This window comes from Sphaerodactylus townsendi, linkage group LG03 (assembly GCF_021028975.2).
Source record: "Sphaerodactylus townsendi isolate TG3544 linkage group LG03, MPM_Stown_v2.3, whole genome shotgun sequence".
Taxonomy (NCBI): domain Eukaryota; kingdom Metazoa; phylum Chordata; class Lepidosauria; order Squamata; family Sphaerodactylidae; genus Sphaerodactylus; species Sphaerodactylus townsendi.
In genome coordinates, this window is record NC_059427.1 from 165,297,225 (window position 1) to 165,318,948 (window position 21,724).

General features: G+C 45.8%; 1 protein-coding gene across 1 annotated transcript in view; it reads left to right on the forward strand.

Annotated features, from left to right (window-relative positions):
• ANKFN1 (ankyrin repeat and fibronectin type III domain containing 1) overlaps positions 1–20,912 on the forward strand; it is a 220,743-nt gene extending 199,831 nt beyond the window's left edge. The window contains exons 17-19 of the mRNA XM_048487371.1: positions 2,423–2,589; positions 16,082–16,292; positions 19,942–20,912. Of these exons, the coding sequence (XP_048343328.1) occupies positions 2,423–2,589; positions 16,082–16,292; positions 19,942–20,738 (1,175 nt within the window). The 3' untranslated portion in view covers positions 20,739–20,912. The remainder of the gene's footprint in view (positions 1–2,422; positions 2,590–16,081; positions 16,293–19,941) is intronic.
• Positions 20,913–21,724: the final 812 nt, after the last annotated feature.

Genomic DNA, 21,724 nt, shown 5'->3' on the forward strand with positions numbered 1-21,724 from the left:
AACTGGTTCACCAGATTAGAATCCACCTGCTTGTAACCACTACACCACACTGCTTATAGATAAGCAGCAGTCCTTCCCAAAACCATTGACACAGTGCAACAGTTAGCAGTAAGTGAACAGTTGGTGCAAATAAGCACCCATCAGGATAATTGTATTTAACTGGACCAATGACAAACTCTTCTGGTTGGAAAATGTCCAGCCAGTTAGGTATCTGCAAAGTTACCTGTTCTCTTGACCTCACTTCCTGTTAAATTAACAAGGAAACATAGTGCAGACAACACAATATCAGAATCACTGTCAAATAAGAATATCTTGTCATTGCCAAATGTTGGAAATTATTGCAGAGGGCTCTGTTTTAATGTGATTGGTGTAATTCTTGTTGCCATCTGAGGGTGGAGCTTTGGGGGGCAAGTTCTCTAACCATAAACCACACTGCACTCCTTTTGGCTGGGGTAAATCGATCGGCCATAGCTGTATTTATTAATAACAAAAAACAGACACGTGAGGCGCAGCATGGGTCTTGATTCGATTGTATCAGCATCACCGCGGAGCACCAGTGGGCGGATGCCTCATGCTGGAGCTCCACCCCGCCGTGGGGCTCTGTCGGGCGGACGCTCCTGGCAAGAGTTGCTCCCCAGATGCCCTGGTCAGCAGGGCGGATGCCTCTTGCCGTTGTCTGCCATCCCTAGGGGAGGGGTAGCTCCCTAGCTCCCCCCTTCTGCCCTTCCAAATCAACACCCATGCGTGAAAACCGCCAACGGCCATGACAGGGTAGCATGCATTAACAACTGTTGTAATTTGGGAGAGGTGGGTGGGAAAATCGTCGACCGGCCACAGCACATGGCCGAGACAAAGAAGGGGTTGCCCCTTTAACGGTTCGGGTTCCCTCCTCCCCTTGACGTGGCCGGCGGGCTTCCGGCTCGCCGTTGCCCGCCCAAGACAATAATGGCCACCCCTTCACTTCTGCCCTTACCAGGGCCAGAATCAAACTCTGCCCTTCCCACCCCTAGCGGCAATAGTGGTCCGTGGTGATTCACAGCCTCCATATAACATCTGGATCACAGGTGTCAAACTCGCGGCCCTCCAGATGTTATGGACTACAGTTCCCATCATGATGGGAACTGTAGTCCATAACATCTGGAGGGCCGCGAGTTTGACACCTGTGATCTGGATGATCATCCATACCTGATAACACTCTTGTCTGTTTTTCTGCTGGAAGGACAGGTTTGAGATGTGTAAAAACATTGCACATTCAGATGGCATAATTATGTCCCTATTAACATTGCTGCACAATTTTACCTAAAAACAAAATCAATGTGAACTTGGAAGCAAACCACCTGCAAGATTTTGAAGCCTGACAAAACAACTTTGACTGGATCACCAGAAACATTTCACTGTGGTGAAGACCACAAATCTCGTTCGCTGCTGAATTTCATCTAAACTGAAAATCGAGGCAAATTGCTACATTGTCCTTATGGGATACATCTGAAGGAACTGGAGAGGAGGTTTAAAAGAATATCGATAGGACGACAAAAAATCAGGGAGTGGGGATTGCATATCTTCTTAATAACAAGCCCTTCCAAGAATGGTTACATTTTGGCCCCTTCCGCACACGCAAAATAATGCATTTTCAAACCACTTTCACAACTGTTGGCAAGTGGATTTTGCTATTCCGCACAACTTCTGCATGTGCAGAATGAGCCTTTGTCAGGGATCAGTTGATCTAGTTCAGCATACACTTTACCAACAATGTCCAAAGAGATGTTTTGAGAATGTTTAATAAGCAGAACATGTTGATAAAGTAGGGGTATATGTTCATGACAAACATGGATCAGTTTTACAGTGATTTTAGTCTCACAGGACTACAAGTCTTGAGGTTCCCTGGGTAGAGTTTATGATATGGATATATACTCTCTCTGATATACTCTCTCATATGGTTGCCTTCCTCTGCATAGCAACCCCTGGAATTCCTTGGAGGTCTCCCCTCTAAATACTAACCAGGGCCAACATTGCTGAGGCTCTGAGATATGACAAGGTCAAGCTAGCCTGCTTTCTCTGATGCAGGAGGCTCAATATTTTGGATCCCAAAATGTATAAGAAAGACTGCATTCATAGGTTCTGCCGTTGAACAGGCAGGAAACCACCCTGTTGTTAAACACATGTGAGGGGACCCCGGATCCGAGCTTTGTACATCATAATGTGCAAATAGACCTAATCTATCTATGACATTTGTTTATGTTTCGTTGTCTTTTCTTTTGTTTGTTTTGCCTGCAATAGACTCGAGTCTGAAATGATCTGTATTTTGTTTTCTGGCTCAGCTGCACCAATTGCAACTGATCTATAGGCAGCTCCCCCAAAAGGTAGCCGCTTCTGAGACCTGCACGTCTAACACACTGGCTTCTGTGCTTTGTTGTCTCCTCAGTTCATTTTTGCAGTTACAAGGAGAAATTTATTGGTCTGTATTGCCGCCTTTCTGCTGTCATTGAGCTTGATTTTCTGAGCACCCAGCAGTCCCTAAGGGAAGCAATTTCAGACAGTGAAGTCGCTGCCGCTAAACAAAGACACCAGCAAGTCCTAGATTACATACAGGTAAGCGTCTGTTTTCTGACTAGTCAAGGGTGATTTCTAGCAGGGGCCGTAACTTGGAACCTGAATGGAGAATTGTTGGGTAAGACGCAACATAAAGACGTTTAGTGTCAAAGTACAATTTGGGTATTATGAAATAGCCACTCAGCTAGCTCTTCCACCCACTCCCCGGGTTGCTTGCTTTTTGAGATAATTTCATGGATAAAATCATATGACAGTTATACTGGAGTGTTGTAGAGAAATGTGTCAGCTCGGGTTATAAATCGCATTCCCCTTCTAACATGAACGAAACGGCATGGGGCAATTTAGTCTGGATCAGACTTCTACTTTTTAAGTTAAGAGTGTTTGGTTTTTTTTCTTGCTGTCAGTCAGCACTGGAAAAAAAACCTCCTGTCCACTCTGCTTCTTTTGACGGAGGCGGTCATACCATGAGGCAGTGTGAGGCTGCACCTTTAGGCAGCAAAGCATCAGGTACAGTGCTGGATTTTATTTATTTATTTATTTATTTATTTATTTATTTATTTATTTATTTATTTATTTATTTATTTGGCCCCAGTATTTTATGATTTCGATTTATACCGCTTCCGGTTCCCAAAGGGGGGAGATCCAGAAGCGATGCACAACAAATTAATACAAACAAATAAGGAGGCAAACCATGCAATTAAAACAACAACGACCCATAAAGCTCCAATATTAAAATATACTAAATTACATTAAAACAGCGGTAATATCATAATAAAAGGCACCCAATAAAATCCTTTTCCTTTTAGAAGCCACTCCCACTGAGAGCGGCGGACTCCTCCATAGGAGGGATGTAATCTTGATCTTCAGCCGAACAGAGCGCCATACTCAGCGGCTCGGTTGCTCCAAAGGCCAGCCGGGTTCTTCGGTCTTTACCAGGCCCTGTGGAGTTCACGGCGAGATCCCACAGAGACCAGGACAGCTGGGGGGAAGAGTGTTCCACCAGGCGGGGCCAGTCAGCGTAAAGGTCACAATAGCCAGCGTGGAGGCCAGCCAAGCATCACAGGCCAAGGGCCAGAGTATTTTTTAAAGGTAGAATTGCCTCTGCCCGGTTGCTTGTTTGGCAGGTTGAAGCCTCAAAATTTAGGGGGCCTCCAGCCAAGGTGTACAATTTTTTTGACTCTGTCACAGGTCTTTCTTACACTTGTTATCATAACACACTATGGTCTGTGAACAATCTTTCAGTAATTTTCCTTGCACTCCATTTCAGAACAACACTGTCTTAAGATGATAACGTGACACTAGCATTGATTTCTGAATTGATTTTGCCCTTTTGGGGGGGATGGCCTCAAAAGTAGAATAGCGTAGGGCCTTTCTTCATCTAAATCCAGCAATGAGTAGCAGGATGAGAGATAAACCAGACAGGGCAGGATATAGTCTGGCCAGGAATATCATCTGTGTGGGCCACATGGGTCAATTTCACAAAGTGGAAATATAACAGACTGACAAAGGGAAATATCCCGGTTTGAGGAAGTACCCGGTTTGGATCCAAGATGGCGCCTGAAGCAGAGCTAGTAACGTAGCTCCGATAAATTAGGTTTTTAGGACCTAGTAAAGGTTGTTTTTTACACACACACACACACACACTTTTTTACACACACACACACACACACACACACACACTTTTACTACAGTTGTTTCTGCAAACTGAGCATTGAATCCTGTATGGTGACATCGGAATGAGCTGACTGGACTTACTCTTGTCCCAACAAAACATTTTATAATTGTTAGAGAGATACTTTATAAGGTTTTAAAATCTTTATCATTGGTATACTTCTAATAATTTTTACGAATCCGTTTATTATATCTGAAACATTGTTAAATTCCAGACTTCAAGATATTTTGTTTTTACATGGTCAGGTCTGATTGATATGAAAAATAAGGACTCAATTTCTCCTCAGATTCATCTTTTGGATGTCGATTCACAAGGGGCCTTTCCCCACTTAACTTAAGCCCCGCGTTACTTGAGGAGAGTAGTCACGGGGTCCTCCGCACTCTCGAGGAGAGGCGGCAGGCACACGCATAGCCGCCTCGATGCTGCCGCCAAGTGTCGCTTCCCCTCAAGCAGGCATCCCCTGAAGCTCTTGCAAAGCGCTTTTGATGAAACCCCATAGGCTGGCTGGGTTGTGGGGATGCCCTGGCATGCGCCAGGGATGCCGCGCGCTGGAAATTGCATGCAGTGACGGCGGCCGAGGGGAAAGTGGGGAAAGGCCCAAGATTATTTAGTTTGGCCATGATAGCAATTTTTTTGGTGCTCCAAATACATAGCTATGCAAATGCACATCTTTGCATGTGGATGGGAAATACTGCTTTGCTCTTCCTTTTTGGACAATGTTATTATTTTGTATATCACAATGTTAAGAGGGAGGGTTGCATGCTTCACATACTGCGATGTGACATGGTTTCAATCACCCCTAAACTTTCCACACTGGGAGGAAATGGGAGGAGGATCATAACTTGGGCTCCCGGGGTTGCTGTAGATTCTGCACCAATTGGAAGTGTTCCCTTAGCAGAGGATGGGAATGGACAGCAAGGCTGCAGCCAAACAGAAACAGCAGGAACAGCCAATCAGAATGCAGGAAAAATGGGATGCTGGCGCCTGCATAACTGCACATGCATTTGGGTGCTGTGTGGTTTCCGGGCTGTATGGCCGTGTTCTAGCAACATTCTCTCCTGACGTTTCGCCTGCATCTGTGGCTGGCATCTTCAGGGGATCCTCTGAAGATGCCAGCCACAGATGCAGGCGAAACGTCAGGAGAGAATGTTGCTAGAACACGGCCATGCAGCCCGGAAACCACACAGCACCCAAGTGATTCCGACCATGAAAGCCTTCGACAATACATTGCACATGCATTATTTCCCCTGACCTCAACTGAATTCCTTCACAGAAAATAGGCACTCATGCAAAGGAAAAAAAATGGACCTGGATTCAAAAACAACAGCTGCAACCAGTTATTATGCTGTGTGGAACCCACCATTATTGAACAGACATTGCATAGTTCCTATTGCACAGTCCCTATTCAGTTTAATGGGGTTTGTGTCCCAAAAGGATTTTAGGAAGATCCTCCAGGTTCCCCAAGGAACTTATCCCAGCTGTGGAAAGGAGCTCAATAGATTTATGTACATCAAACAAGCTACGAGACCCTAAATGCAAAAATTCCAACAGCCGTCTTAGTGAAAAGGACACTGCTTCCTTTTCCCAGACATTATCAAGAAGCAGATAGCCTCTGCTCCAAACACTAACTTTCTTAACTTCATAACACTTTATCACTTTTTGAGCCTATTCTGGCCCACAGTCATTACACATGAACAGAGGCGGAGCTACCAGGGGACTGGGTGTGTGTGTTGCTTCGTGTGTGCACCTGAGGGGTGGAAAATCACGCACTCCTGTGGTGTCCCCCGCCCCCCTCACAGCACCCTCCCCACACACACACTTACCTTCGTCAAACAGTGCAGGCTGGAGAAGCGGACTGTTCCCTTCAGGCTGAAAACGGCCTGGTAGGAACTACACTTCCCAGGAGACCTTGCGAGCCCCAGGGTCTCATGGGAAGTGTAGTTCCCACGGGGCCATTTTCAGCCTGAAGGGAACAGGCCGCTTCTCCAGTCTGCACTAAGGTAAGGGGGGGCCACGGAGGGTGCGTGTGGAAAACACAGAGTGTGCACCGGGCGCACTCTGGCCCATCTACGCCTCTGCACATGAAGCTGCCTTATACTGAATCAGACAATTGGTACATTAAGGTCAATATTGTCTATTCAGACCGGCAGCTGTCAAGGGTTTCAGGTAAAAGTATTTCACATCACCTGCTACTAAGGTTGCCCACAACCTGGAGAAAAAAATGTCCTGTGCTGTTAGGGTTGCCAGACCCCTGCTGGGGACAGCAAATCCCTTGCTTTGGTCCCCCTCCCCCAGTGCCAACCAGCTGGCCAAATGCAAAGAGGCCTAGACCTTGATGCCATCAGGACGTTGACATCACTTCTGGAGTGACATCATCATGTTGGCAATGATGAAGAAGAGTTTGGATTTATATCCCCCTTTCTCTCCTGTAGGAGACTCAAAGGGGCCGCTTCTCCTTGCCCTTCCCCCCTCATAACAAACACCCTGTGAGGTGGGTAGGGCTGAGAGAGCTCCGAAGAACTGTGACTAGCCCAAGGTCACCTAGTTGCCGTGTGTGGGAGTGCACAGGCTAATCTGAATTCCCCAGATAAGCCTCCACAGCTCAAGTGGCAGAGCGGAGAATCAAACCCGGTTCCTCCAGATTAGAATGCACCTGCTCTTAGCCACTACGCCACTGCTGATGTGGGAAATACTCTCGTATTTGGGCAAAATTATGTGGTAAATACAGTTTCTACCATAGCATTTTTGCCCAAATACCAGAGAAATCTCACCATGTTGTCAGCAATGTGATGATGTCGCCTCCAGAACTGACATCAATGCTCCAATTCAGTTGAGGCCTAGACATAATTTTATGCCACTACCACCACCCCCGCAGGTTGCCAGCAGTACCTAGTAACCCTATATGCCTCTAATAGAGGCTTAATGTGTGGTAATGGGCGACTCAAACTGTTCATCACCTCATAAATCACAGCACGCTAAATTTCTATTAAAGGGGTAGGGCATTTTTCTCCAGGGTTTATGGCAATTATGTTTGCTACCTGATACTTTTCACTGGAGATATCAGAGACTGAACATGCCAAGCAGGTACTCCACCACTGTGTCATGGCCTCTCCCTCTGATTAATTCAGTGGGGATGCCACTTGGATTTTCTGCTTCAGTCACTATAGTCTGTCTCAGAAAAAGATGTTAAGAACATAAGAACATAAGAACTCCCCTCCCCTTTCCCCCCCCTTTTCTTTACATTCTGGGTTCTCCGCTTCTCTGTTTTATTTTCCAGGGTGGATCTATGAAGTTCTGTTTTTATGATTGGATGCCAATATAATATTATTGATTGTTGTTTTAATGGGGTTTTTATTGTAACTATTGTTTTATTGTGTTGTTCACCGCCCAGAGCCCTTCGGGGGAGGGGCGGTATATAAAACCAATTATAAATAAAAATAAATAAATAAACTAGCCTGCTGGATCAGACCAGAGTCCATCTAGTCCAGCACTCTGCTACTCACAGTGGCCCACCAGGTGCCTTTGGGAGCTCATGTGCAGGAGGTGAAAGCAATGGCCTTCTTCTTCTCCTCCTCCTGAGCACCTGGTCTGTTAAGGCATTTGCAATCTCAGATCAAGGAGGATCCAGATTGGTAGCCATAGATCGATTTATCCTCCATAAATCTGCCCAAGCCCTTTTTAAAGCTGTCCAGGTTAGTGGCCATCACCACCTCCTGTGGCAGCACATTCCAAACACCAATCACACGTTGCATGAAGAAGTGTTTCCTTTTATTTGTCCTAATTCTTCCCCCCAGCATTTTCAATGAATGCCCCCTGGTTCTAGTATTGTGAGAAAGAGAGAAAAATTTCTCTCTGTCCACATTTTCTACCCCATGCATAATTTTATAGACTTCAATCATATCTCCCCTCAGACGTCTCCTCTCCAAACTAAAGAGTCCCAAAAGTTGCAGCCTCTCCTCATAAGGAAGGTGCTCCAGTCCCTCATTCATCCTCGTTGCCCTTCTCTGCACTTTTTCTATCTCTTCGATATCCTTTTTGAGATGTTGGTCGGGTTATATATTCCTTCACCATAGAACTCAGCATGTGGACCTCCTTTACCGTAGAATGCTTTGCCTGGGTCCTAGTACCTACTAAGCCACATTCCGCCCTGCCCCTCCCACCCGCTGCTACCCCTATCGCATCTGTTTGAAAATACATTTTGGCATTCAGTTTAATTATATAACATTGTGTCAAAGTACCATGTGCAATAATGCACAAACTAATAGTTTTAACCAGGGCAGCTCGTGAAAATGAATCACAATTCTCATATTAGTTAGGAACTATATTCTAATGCGGAAGCATACACTTTTCTCAACCACTGCGTCTCAACTGACCATACTAGCATTTTTCTGAAGCAGAGTACACCTGTTTTAAGCCAGACCTGCCAATGCTGGATGTTGTAGACCTAAATGCACACTTCACTTACTGCAGAATGCTGCTTTTCAAATCATGCATTTCATGGCCTTTTCACAGAGTTGAAATCACTTGTAAATTGTCTAGGTCTGTGGTGGCGAACCTTTGGCACTCCAGATGTTATGGACTACAATTTCCATCAGCCCCTGCCAGCATAGCCAATTGGACATGCTGTCAGGGGCTGATGGGAATTGTAGTCCATAACATCTGGAGTGCCAAAGGTTCACCACCACTGGTCTAGGTGATGGGCATATTTATGTCATTGCAACAACAAGCACAGGGCAAACAGGGCGATAGAACTGATAGGAGGGGTGTAGATTAGTGGCTAAGCACTTTTTTGCATGTGAGTGGTCTCAAGTTCAATCCCTGTCACCTCTATCTCTACTACAAAGTGCAGGGAAAGCCACAAGACTCCTGATCATGCTGAGCTACATGGACTAGGTAGGGGCTAGATGTAGTATAAGAAATCCTCATATCTCTATAGGGTCACTCTAAAAAACTGGAGTAACCCTTACCATCCACTACTTTCCTTCTGGCCAGTGGTGTACTGTCCATTGGGCAAAACGGGCAGTTGCCCAAGGTACAGAAATTTTTCATCACGTGGAGGCACCTGATTCCTAAGCCCCACCCACTCTGTACGGTGGCCCACAAGCCACCAGAGGCAGAGCATGAGGATGGAGAGCTCCACCTCCGGTGAACTTGGGCTGCTGGGGCCATCCGGGAAGGGTGAGTGCCGCGGCCGGCTGCTCTGCCCATGGCGGGGGCATCAAACTCAGGTTTTGCCCAGGGCGTCAGTTTGCCTAGGTACGCCACTGCTTCTGGCTAATAATGGCCTTTCTGCCCTTTGGACTTCCACATACAAGATGTCATGCTCCCCAACCATCAGCTAGCTCTCTAAGCTGGATTTATACAAGTGGGTGTCACTTACAACCCCATCCGAGGGGCTGAGCACCCAGCCACAATGCTGCAGCCATACTGGGCCACTGCTCCCATGGAGGCCTCCCAGCAGTGTGGGGAGGCTTGCACTGTGAGAAAACCTCCCTGTGTACTGGAAGCCCCCATTGAGTTTAATGGGCCTTTTAGTGCCATAAGTCCAAAGCCCAGGCCATGAGCACAACAGCAGCAATGGCCAGGAGTGAGCAGACTAGCACTGGCTCCACTACGACCATGCCCCTGGACTTCAGTGGCAGCAGGAATGCAGGGATGGTGGTCCCACATCTGGTGCTACGTCCCTGTGTCAGGGACAAAGGGTTTTTTAAAATAATTATTTATTTATTAGAACCCTGTGATGGCTAGATGAATTTTTGAGAACATTAAAGGATCATTGCACTGATGAAGAACCCTTTTTTTTTAAACGCCCACAAAACGCATGTTGTGTTCTGGAGTTCCTTTGGCGTTCCCTGGAGTTTGTTTGTTTGTTTGTTTGTTCGTTCGTTCGTTCGTTTGTTCGTTTATTTATTTATTAGACTTATAGGCCGCCTCATCCCCAAAGGGCTCGAGGCGGCTCACAATATGGCTGTTCTAACGAACAGCAAGTCAGCAGCATAAAACTTAAACCCTTAAAACCTATACAACAATTATAAACAGCAGATATAGATTAAAACAACAAAAAATTTTTAAAACAGAAGTTGTTTAAAAATAGGCACCCGATCTGAGGCCAGAAGAAAGGAAGGGAATAGGCAGGGCTCTTAGCCACACACCACTGTGGAAGTATTGTGATAAACCGTGTTTTTGTATATTTTCCCATGATTGAGGCATTTGCCCAGACATAGTGTGCACGTATATGATTCTGAACAACCTTTGGAATATCTCCAATTTGAGTCAGATACATCATTCTGAGAGCTTCCCCATTAAGAAAGATGAGGAGTCTTCATAAGGAACTTACATTGTACAAAGAATCTGAAATCAGCTCAGTATTGATGCTATCTAGATGAGTCACCAGCACCTTCATATTCCATTGGTTTTCTTGGAAGACAATTAATATTTCACCAATTCCCTGCATTAGACTTTATATTATATATGCGGGACCTTTAATGGGACAGCCAGCTTACGTTTGTTGAGACGTTTAATTCGGACACACTGTATGCATTATATCACTTTATATCACTGTGCATGTTACTTTCATTCATTCATTCATTCATTCATTAACTTTTAATGGTATAGATAAAAGATAATATATTAAAATTGTTCAGTTTATACATTTGGTAAAATAGAGACAAGAAATTTAGCCACATCTTCGGTTCTTCTGATATTACAGTCGTTTCAAAGCATCCGAATCTTGTCCGAATCAGAGATAGGTGAGCATCTGTTGATATGAGGCTCAATAAATAGTCTCCTCTGCTTTTTGTGGTTGGTGTAGTACAATAGAATGTGTTTGGTGGTCTCAACTTGCTTGAGGGAGCAGTTGCATAAACGTTCTTGCAAGGGAACGTGGAAAAATCTTCCCCTTGTGACTGCCGAGGATTACATGTATTTAAGTCTGTTCTGTATTTCCTGTATGTCCGTTTGTAGTGTTGTAGGTTTTGCACAATTTCAAACACATTAAAGTAGGGTGGCAGCAGGAGTGCAACGTGTTAGAACGTCACAGTATCCAGGCCTTGCTGAACATGATCTATGGGACATAGGCACATGGCACAGAAATAATATCCTAAGAATTCCACAAAAGGGTCTCAGTCTAAATTTCTGGGGCAAAGAGACGTGGTTTGTAGAGTTTGTGACGGCTTCTGTCCAATGAAAAATGTACCAGAGTCTTTTTAACCCCTGCATTTTGTACCAAATTATTGTGACAGTGTATTAGACGTGTCAGGTTCCCTCTCAAATTGAAACCAGCTGTTTTCCACCTTTTGGCAAAAACAAAAACATCTCAGCCCACCACATACCACAACCTTCAGCAGCGACCGCAAAACCACAAGAGCATTTGCATGATCCCAGATCTAAGACAGTGCTAAAGTCACTACACAAACCAAACACTGTAAAGAGTGAAGGAGTCCATAAAAGCTTTTCTAAAATGGGAGTTGGAGAGAAACCAGAAAGTTTTTTTAAAAATTATAGCAGATAAGGTATGTTGTGTTTAAAACAGGTCAGCAGGCAATAAAAAAAAGAAGTATATCAGGAGTAACCTGTCAGGACTGCAATTCCCAGCAATCACCAGCTCCCGCCTTTTTGCATTAGAGCGGGAAATCGAGCTGGGGAGCTACGTCAGACCGAAACTATGTAGCTACGTCAGAACCAATGGGAGACCAGGGACCGGGGCAGAGGGGAAAAGCTGATTGGTTACTGTCTGTTTTGAAAATAGAATAAATACTGGAACTGAGGACAAGAATCCTCAGTTCCAGCACCTTGTAGTTAGAGCGACCCAAGTCAATAAAGTTCTTCTTTTAATGTTGACTTTGAGTGGTGTTCAGTCATACAGTAACCAAGCTTGACTTAGGCTGAATGGCAATTAATCCAAAGCTGAATGGCAATTAAATCAAAACTTACACACACAGTAATCTACCTGGCACTGTTAGGAAGCATCACACACACAAGACCTTTACCATAAAGATGTCTTTAAAGCTTTGTTCATAACAGAACTGAAAAATCAAATATTTTCATTAAATATACTGGGCTAGACTTGGTCACAAATGGAAAGATGAAAGACTTGCTATAAATAATCAGTCCATCAGAAGAACCAGCACTGGTTGTGGTGGGTTTTCCAGGCTGTGTGGCCGTGGCCATTGGGGAGCATGACAGCCCAGAAAACCCACCACAACCGGTTGAACCCGGCCGTGAAAGCCTTCGACAATACATAGAACCAGTACTGTTTTTATTTAATCAAGGGGCATGACATGGTGAGTCCATGTTATTTATTTAGCTACTTCATTTTTTTATAACCCAACTCTATTGCAGAAGTTTAGAGTAGGTAAAATGCATTCATGAAAAAATAGCATTTAAAACTTTACATTTCTCTCCCCACCCCCTTCTCTCCCTAATGCATAAACTTACTTAGGCCCAGAACTAAATACTTGCTTTGCTAGAAAAGTATGAGAGTCAGTTCTCACAACAGCTAGATTGCATTTCTCTGTTGGAATGCTGCAAAATCAACAACAACCAAAATAGCCATGTTGGCACGTAGTGGTTAAGAGCAGTAGACTTTAATTTGGAGAACTGGGTTTGATTTCCCACTCCTCTACATGAGCAGAGGACTTAGAATCATAGAATCATGGAGTTGGAATAGACTCCAAGGACCATCCAGTCCAACCCCCTGCAATGCAGGAAAACACGATCAAAGCACTCCCAACATATGTTCATCCAGGCCCGTTCTGCACCCGCCATAAAGACCAGCATGGGACTGATAAAAACACCATTATGGGGAAGAACTTCGCACACCTGCCGCTGCTGGGGTGCAGCTGAAGAGGCGTTTCCCGCCCCCCCCCCAACACACACACAGCACTGGCCCCGGCCTGAGGAAGTGGGTAAGTGGTGGTTGGATGTGAGGGAGGGCAGAGTGATGTGTGTGGGGATGTGTGTGGGGATGTGCTGGATGTATATGAAAGTATGTGTGTTATGTGGTAGCAGTGGGTGAGGAACAGAGAGTGAAAGTTACCTGCGTGTGAGGGGGGGGGGAACCCCACCTGACGTCTCACAGGGCAAAGTATGTATGTGTTTGACTTCCACTCATATTACCTAACAGTATTACCTATTTGCTGTTTTCACGGCTCATCTCTGCCCATCTGCGTGAACATTCTAAGCCCTCAGGCCACAGACAGACAGGATGCATGAACATTCTAAGAGTGACAGTTAAACAGAGGCAGCTTCATGGCCTGGTGCGCCAGGAAAAAGACGTTTTACCTGGCTCAGGTATGGACTTTCGGCGGTTTGAAGGTCCGAGTACCTACCAGCAACAGGGAGGGACGTCCTGTGAAAAATTTGGGGGTGATCCATCCAGCAGCTTCTGAGGCAGGCAGGCAGGCAGGCAGGCAGGCAGGCAGGCAGGCAGGCAGGCAGGCAGGCAGGCAGGCAGGCAGGCAGATAGACAGACAGACAGACAGACAGACAGACAGACAGACAGACAGACAGACAGACAGACAGACAGACAGACAGACAGACAGACAGACAGACAGACAGACAGACAGACAGACAGATAGATAGATAGATAGATAGATAGATAGATAGATAGATAGATAGATAGATAGATAGATAGATAGATAGATAGATAGATAGATATTTGGGGAGGGTTTAAGCAAGGGTTTTGTGGGACGCTGTGTTAGGTATTAACTGTTGTTTTAATTGTATTTATGGTAATTAATTTTGTGATGATTTTATGTATGATGTTTTATGTTGTTCACCGCCATGAGCCCTTCGGGGATAGGGCGGTATATTAAATTAAACAAATGATGATGATGATGATGATGATGATGATGATGATGATGATGATGATGATGATGATGATGATGATGATGATGATGATGATGATGATGATGATGATGGTAATAATAATAATAATAATAATAATAATAACAACAACAACAACAACAACAACTGGGGTAGGTGTTGCATTGAAAAGACAGTAGGCCATCACACTTTCCTGATCTGGATAGCTCAAGCTAGCCTGATCTTGTCAGATCTCAGAAGCTAAGCAGGAATGATCCTGGCAAGTATTTGGATGAGAGATCTCCAAGGATTACCAGGGTTGCAGAGGCAGGCAATAACAAACCACCTTTCAGCATCTCTTTCCTTGAAAATCCACCAGGGGTCACCATAGCTGTGACTTGATTGCCAAAAAAAAAATCACACCTTTTCTTGCCTTGTACTATTTTTTTGCTCCAAGCTTGGGGTGGCTTTCCTTCCTCAAAAACAGCTCGTGGGACACATGTAACAGTTCGACATTACCAGCCTATCCTTTGTGGAAACAAGCCATTTTGCCCGGCTGCAGTACCAGAAAAGTCTCTTTGCTGGCAGTGCCACATAAAGCATATTGCTGCTATGAAATATAGATTTAGGAAATTACAAAATCACCACAACCATTCCCATCACCAGGAGTCTTTCTCAGCAGTCAGAATTGCCAAATGCGTGCTGAGTGTCATGATGGTGCCGTTGGGTGTGGGTGGGTGTGGAATCGCTTTTGCTTTTGCAGGTGCAGTATTATCACTTCTAGCTGGGGCCTTGGAGTTCTGCGGCTGGGAAGAGACTCCAGACTGGACAATGAGAACTGTCTGCCTCACATGTGGGGGTGGGGATCTTACACGCATTTTATCAAGAGTTTGGTGAGGCCCCTTCCACACACGCCGAATAATGCGTTTTCAAACCACTTTCACAACTGTTTGCAAGTGGATTTTGCTATTCCGCACAGCTTCAAAGATCACTGAAAGCAGTTTGAAAGTGCATTATTCTGTATGTGCAGAAGGAGCCTGAGCTACAAAATTGGTGGTTGAGGCACAATAATAACACCTGGGAATACAATACAATTCAGGGAAGGCCAAACCCCTTCTGTGACAGATTTCCTTCTCTCTGCCACCTGTCCCAGGGTACAGGAGCTGCCAGTCATCATTTCCTGTCTTGTGGTTTGATTGGTAACTCATTTAAAGGGACAACTTGAGACAAAACCGAGTATTCTAAAGCTTTGTATGCCACCGGTGTGGTGTAGTGGTTAAGAGTGATGGACTCTAATCTTGAGATCAAGTTTGATTCCTCACTCCTCCATATGAATGGTGGGCTCTGTTCTGGTGAACTGGGTTTGTTTCCCCACTCCTAGACAAGAAGCCTACTGGACAACCTTGGGCTAGCTATAGTTCTTTTTCAACTCTCTCAGCCCCACCTACCTCACGAGGTTTCTGTTTTGGGGAGAGAAAGGGAAGGAGCTTGTCAGTAGCTTTGAGAATCATTGTGGTTGAGGAAAAGCAGGGTATTTATCCACACTCTTCTTCTTCTTCCCCTGCTCCTCTGCATGAAGTCTGCTGGGTAACCTTGGGCTAGTCACAGTTCTCTCAGAACTCACTCAGCCCCACCTGTCTCTCAAGCAGAGGCGGAGCTACCAGGGGGTGGGGGCGTGTTGCACCAGACACATGCCAGGGAGTGGGAAATCACCCCCTCTCCCCCCCACATGGCATCCCTCCTCACACTTACCTTAGTGAAACAGGGCAGGCTGGAGAAGTGGCCTGTTCCCTTCAGGCTGAAAATGGCCTGGTGGGAACTTCACTTCCCAGGTGATCTTGTGAGCCCCTAAGGTGAGTGTGTGGGGGGCAGGGAAGGGCAGCGGGGTGGGGGGGGGGCAGGACACTGCAGTGGGAAGGGGGCAGAAAACACAAAATGCCTCTGCTCTCAAGATGCCTGTTGTTGGGAGTAGAAGAGAAGGAGTTTGTAAGTTACTTTGAGATGCCTCACAATTTAGAAAAGCCAGGTATGAATCCAAACTCTTCTTCTCCACAGCAAATTGATGAGATTTGGCGAGAAATGAGATGGATCAACGAAGCCCTACAATATGCAAGGTACAAACAACCAGCGGCTGGCTTGCCAATAGCGATGATTGTGGATCTGTCTGAAGAATTGCAAAAGAAAATAAGTTCGACGTCCTCTCATCTCGATTGTCTTCCATCCCCTCCCCCCTCACCAGAGACTCACCGGAGAAAAGCCGTGAGTGGTAAGGGAAAGCATTTCCATCCCTTTGGGATCTAAGCAAACCCAAAACATGATTCTCCACTTGCTGTATGCCAGAAGCATATGGAGTTCATAGACTATAGTTGCCTAGCAACTGCAAGGTGGTCTTTCAGCTACACCAGCCTATTGGTACAAAGTCATTTACCCACATGTATGCCTGCATCTGTGTGCTTCCCCTCCTCCTACAGTAGCCAACCCTGCCCTAGCAACCCCCTGGAGCACCTGGGGGCAAATCTGGGGGTGGGGGAAGCATAGCCACCATGATGTACTTCCAGACAAGTAACCAGAAGTGATGTCATGGTGCCTGTGATGCTTTAGGAATTTTCCCAATCTCTTTGGAAGACTATAGAGATTTGGGGATTCACCTAGAGTATCAGACTCCATGATGCCACTTTTGAATGCTCACCTGGAAGTGACATCACAGCATCAGCTCATCCCTCCCATTTTTTTGTGCTTCTCTAGTAAGCAAGTAGGATGCTCTGTCAAATGAGACCAGGGTCTTGTGGGATTTACGCCGATTCTTCAGGGTCTGCAAGTCAGAGATTTTCTACCAGGCTTATAGTTGAGGGCCACAATGGGAGTGGGATGTCCATCTTTCTGACCTTCTTTTCCTCCCTTTTGGTATAAATCGCGGGGGTGAAGTAGTATGTCACCCCACCCTTGGACATGTTTTACCACCATATGCCAATAGTTTACTGATATTTTGATAATTGATATTTTGATTTTTTATTATTTTATATGATATTTGTATGCACATTGTATTTATATGAATTGAAGACCGGGGTATCAAATCAAATCAGTCAATCAATCATGTGTGTGGGGTGGGGTACCATAGGGGTGGGAAATTGCCTTCCACAGGCAGGCAACTGGTAAGCCTCCCTCCCTCCCACCACTGACCTCTCCACAATGATTTGTTCTCTCAGGACCTCAGTCTGTCCAAATAAATTAGAAGCCAATCCAGGGATACTCCTTTGCCTTTTTATTTATTTATTTATTTATTTATTTCTTCAATTTTTATACCGCCCGATCCCCGAGGGGCTCTGGGCGGTGAACAACACCATTTAAACATCAAACAGGAGCGGTCATACAAAATATAAATACATAGGCTCCATCCCATACTCATCAGTAAATAACTTAAAACTCATAAAAACAGCGAATGACAGTAATACATAAATAGACAAGAGGCGTCCAAACCCCAATTTAAAACCTACCTCCAGAAGGGGGGACGGCGGGGCCCCTCAATATGAGTGGACCCTGATGTAACCGCACCAAGGCAAGAGCAGTGAGGAGGCACCGTATCAGCGGCTGGACACTCCAAAGGCCCGGTGGAACAACACGGTCTTACAGGCCCTGCAGAACTCACCCAGGTCCTGCAGGGCCTGGACAGCTGGAGGAAGGGTGTTCCACCAGGCCGGAGCCAGTGCTGTAAAAGTCCTGGCCCGCGTGGAGGCCAGCCGCGTGGAGGCCAGCCGCATCATATACCGCGTGGAGGCCAGCCGCGTGGAGGCCAGCCGCATCATATACCACCAGCAAATTGTAGGGACATATGGGGTGATGCAGTCCCGAAGGTACGAGGGCCCCAGGCCGTGCAAAGCCTTAAAGGTCAAAACCCACACCTTGAAGATGATTCGGAATTCAACTGGAAGCCAGTGGACTTTTAGGACTTCAACACCTCATCTGGTTCCTTCTTCTATCACAAATACATACTGGGGGGGGGGGTCTGATGTTCTTTTGGTTAGACACTGGGTCTGCATAGGCAAAATATAATGGATCCAGGGGTGTGAAAAAAGTGTTTGAGGGAGAAATTCCCACAGAACTCACCCCCAAACGCTTCTAACCTGTTTTATTATGCTTAACCCCAGTTAACCCAGGTTTCACACTTTTCCTGCTGGCCTGTGTGAACTATGGCAAACAGGAAGCATTCTATTCCACCCCCACCCCCAATCCAAAGTTATGGTGGATTTTGTAGGCAGCTGCCATTTTGTGCTGGTATGTTTGTGGAGAAGGATTCTCAGGTGGGCCGATTCTTGGATACGTGTTTCACAGGGAAATAGGGAAACAAAGCATTTCCTATGTAAAACATCCCCAATCCTGGGGTGTTGTGTGGTTTCTGGGCTGTATGGCCGTGTTCTAGCAGCATTCTCTCCTGACGTTTCGCCTGCATCTGTGGCTGGCATCTTCAGAGGATCTCAGAGGATCCACACAGCATCTCAGTGATTCTGGCCGTGAAAGCCTTCGACAATACATCCCTAATCCTGTCACCAGGTTCCCAGCGATCCCGGATGGCCCCTGCCCCCACCATGCAAATGATGAGACAGACAACATGGGTTCCTTTAACCTGTTTGTTCTGCCTGTGCAGAAGTGACCACTGTGTGCAATGGGGGGGCAGGTTGGGGAGGAAAAAGGCTTATGTCACATACATACTAGTCCAGTGGTGGCGAACCTTTGGCACTCCAGTTGTTATGGACTACAATTCCCATCAGCCCCTGCCAGCATGGCCATGCCAGCAGGGACTGATGGGAATTGTAGTCCATAACATCTGGAGTGCCAAAAGTTCGCCACCACTGGACTAGTCCCTGGTAGCCAGGCACACACAAAAAGTACAGGATTATCATGGGATTCATTTTTCCAGGGTTTGGTATATTAGGTCTCAACTAGGGGGATGGAAAAAAGGTTATGAAGAAAGAGGAGAGGTAAAGCACTGCTGCTTGCTACAGTGTGTATTAGCCTACAAGGGAAATGCCCCCACAGCAGCCATTTTGTGGTGATATCCAATATCCTTTTTCAAAATTCGAACGTACCCAAGATTCAACAAAGTGGAGGATCTCTCTGCTACTCATACCAGTGAAACATACTATTGCTGTAGTAAGTTTTACATCTCGCCGTATGTCAGTTTCCTTCCATGACAAGAGTTTCTCTCAGCAACCCAGATGAAATTTGATAGTTATATTGGAAGGGTCTGGATTTTAGACCCGCTAATTGTATAATCATCTCACCCACTAGTTCTGGAAAAATCCAGAATCAGCCGTGTGAATGAACCGTTGGCTCTTGAAAACAGCCTCCCCCTTTCCTTTGTTTTACCTCCTCATTCGTTTTTCTTTTTCTTTCTTATCTTTCCCCCCTTTTATCTCTTTTATTATTGCTTTATTGTTCTATTTGCTTTTTTAAACTTTCTTTTTCCTTCCTGCAATTATAAATAAATGAATGCGTGCCAATTAATGAGCTCGATTTGTGTGGAAAGGGTGGGTTAGAAATTGAAATAATAAATACATTGATAACAAAATAATTGTCTCCTCGCAGGCATATAATTTTCTCAGTCTCTCTCCAAATTTCCCGTTTTGCCAATAACAGAGAATGATTTGAACTTTCAATAAAGGGCACCATCTTAGATTCCCAGTGTCTTCACATAATAGAAATCTTCCATTCAGAATTCAATCACAGAAGTTGCAATATCATCCATAGCAGTGCCTTTCGAAGCCCACCAATTTCCCTGGACTGATAAGAGTGGAACTCTGCTTCAGATTAAACCATTAGTGTGACTCCCAGATTAGCTCAGACTAGTCCCCGGTCAGTCTGTTGTAACCTTCATTACAAGCTGCTCAGGGTTAATCAGTTTCATCCTTTGTTTGCAGATTCCCAACCCTACTCAGACGAAGAAGGCTGTTCTGAAGTATTCCTCCCAACTGACAGTGACTATGACTCTAGTGACGCTTTGAGTCCCAGAGAGCTGGATTTGGTTTATTATTCATCCTCACAGGACCTATCGCAGCAGGCAGTCAGCTGTCTGAGCGGTAGCGCCCCTGATGTTCTCCAAGTTCATGATATCAAACCTTGCCTGACACCAAAACAGAACCCAGGAGGAGGCTCTTTGGAGACAGAAGTCAACAAATCCACTGAGTCCATGCAGAGTCTGTCAGTTGGAGGGCTTTCACCCAAAGGCACTGAAAAAACGCCTGGCTCAAAGCAAACCTTGAGCTTCTTAGGCAAGAAAAAGCTCGGGAAACATCAGCACTACAGCTACTTCAGCCGACACCACCGCTGGCTGCGCGTACATAGCGAGAGCCAGTCAGTCTCCCTCTCTGAGGGCGTGTATACACCACATCTCACACGAGCCATGGAATTCTCACAAGAGTCTGCTTCTGGTGAGCAGATCAGCATCTCAATCGATTGTCCCCGCAGCACTTTCTTACCTCACGCTTCAAGCCTTCCTGAAGAAGGGAAAGGCAAATACCAGGAGCTGAGGCCGAATGTCCGCCGAATATTCGTCGAGCCTTACAAGACCTTGCTGCCCAGTGAAGATGGTGAATCCTGGGCGCTGAACGACCAGCCGGTTGAAAACGAGGATTTGCACAGTCCCATGGGGCAAGGGGTGGTTCCAGAAGATCCATCCAATTCTACCTTTGCTGAAGTATTCAGTAGCAATCTTTAGGTGTGTATGTGGCACAGTAGCACTACTTCTTAAGGCGGCCCTCTGGTTGTGATTGCAAGTATGACTGATTGAGGACCACATTTTATTGTGTTTTCTTTGCAAAAGGATCCTTCAGAGTTCTTGTCTTCACTGACTGAAGATTACAGCTTATGGGTTTCTGTGATGCAAATAGTGTGCCTGATAGCTGACTGATAAAGGTTCTTCTTTGCTATTAGTACAGCTACACTGATCATGTTGTGGAGAACATAATCTTTGTGGGAAAGGATTTGTTGGGCGGGGGAGGGAGGGCCTGAAATAATACCCTAAAGATCCCCATTAATGTAAGCTCTTAAAATGCCAGTATCCTGATATTTGTAAGCCAAGGGCAAGCACTGTTGTGGTGATTTCTTCCTGATTCTTCTTCTTAGTATCAGGGACTGCATAGAGGCAGAATTGAGCACTGGGGGAAAACAAAGCAGGTCAGAGGGATAGACTTCATTTGCCTTCAACTTGGTGTTCCCATTTGCCCACTTTTGGCGGGAAATATCCTGGTAATTATGACCCTTGCTTGGTGATGTTGATGCTCGCCTAGATGGTGGGCAGAAGCTGGGGCCACATGGCGGGACACAACCATACCTGCGAGAAAAAATAAATAGAAAAATTAGGCTTTGTCTTAGAAGAAATTCTGACCATACAGTTCCTGGAGATTCCTGGGGCTACCCTTTGTCCACTTCCAGGTAGTTCTGGGGGAGAACTTTGTGATAAAAATGTCTTGTTAAGTAGCTGCCCAACTACCATCTCATTGATTACCAGGTACTGCCTTGCAGTGGCGTATCACCAGAAAATAGAGCCTGGGTCAAGAACTGAGTTTTCTGACCCCCCATGGGCGGCCACTCTCCCCCACCTTCTCACAGAATCGGGGGGGGGGGGCTCAGCCAGGCTTCTCCTGGCTGGGTGACAGGGAGGCCACACATGGTGGTGGGATGGTTCCTAGCAGGCTCACGGCA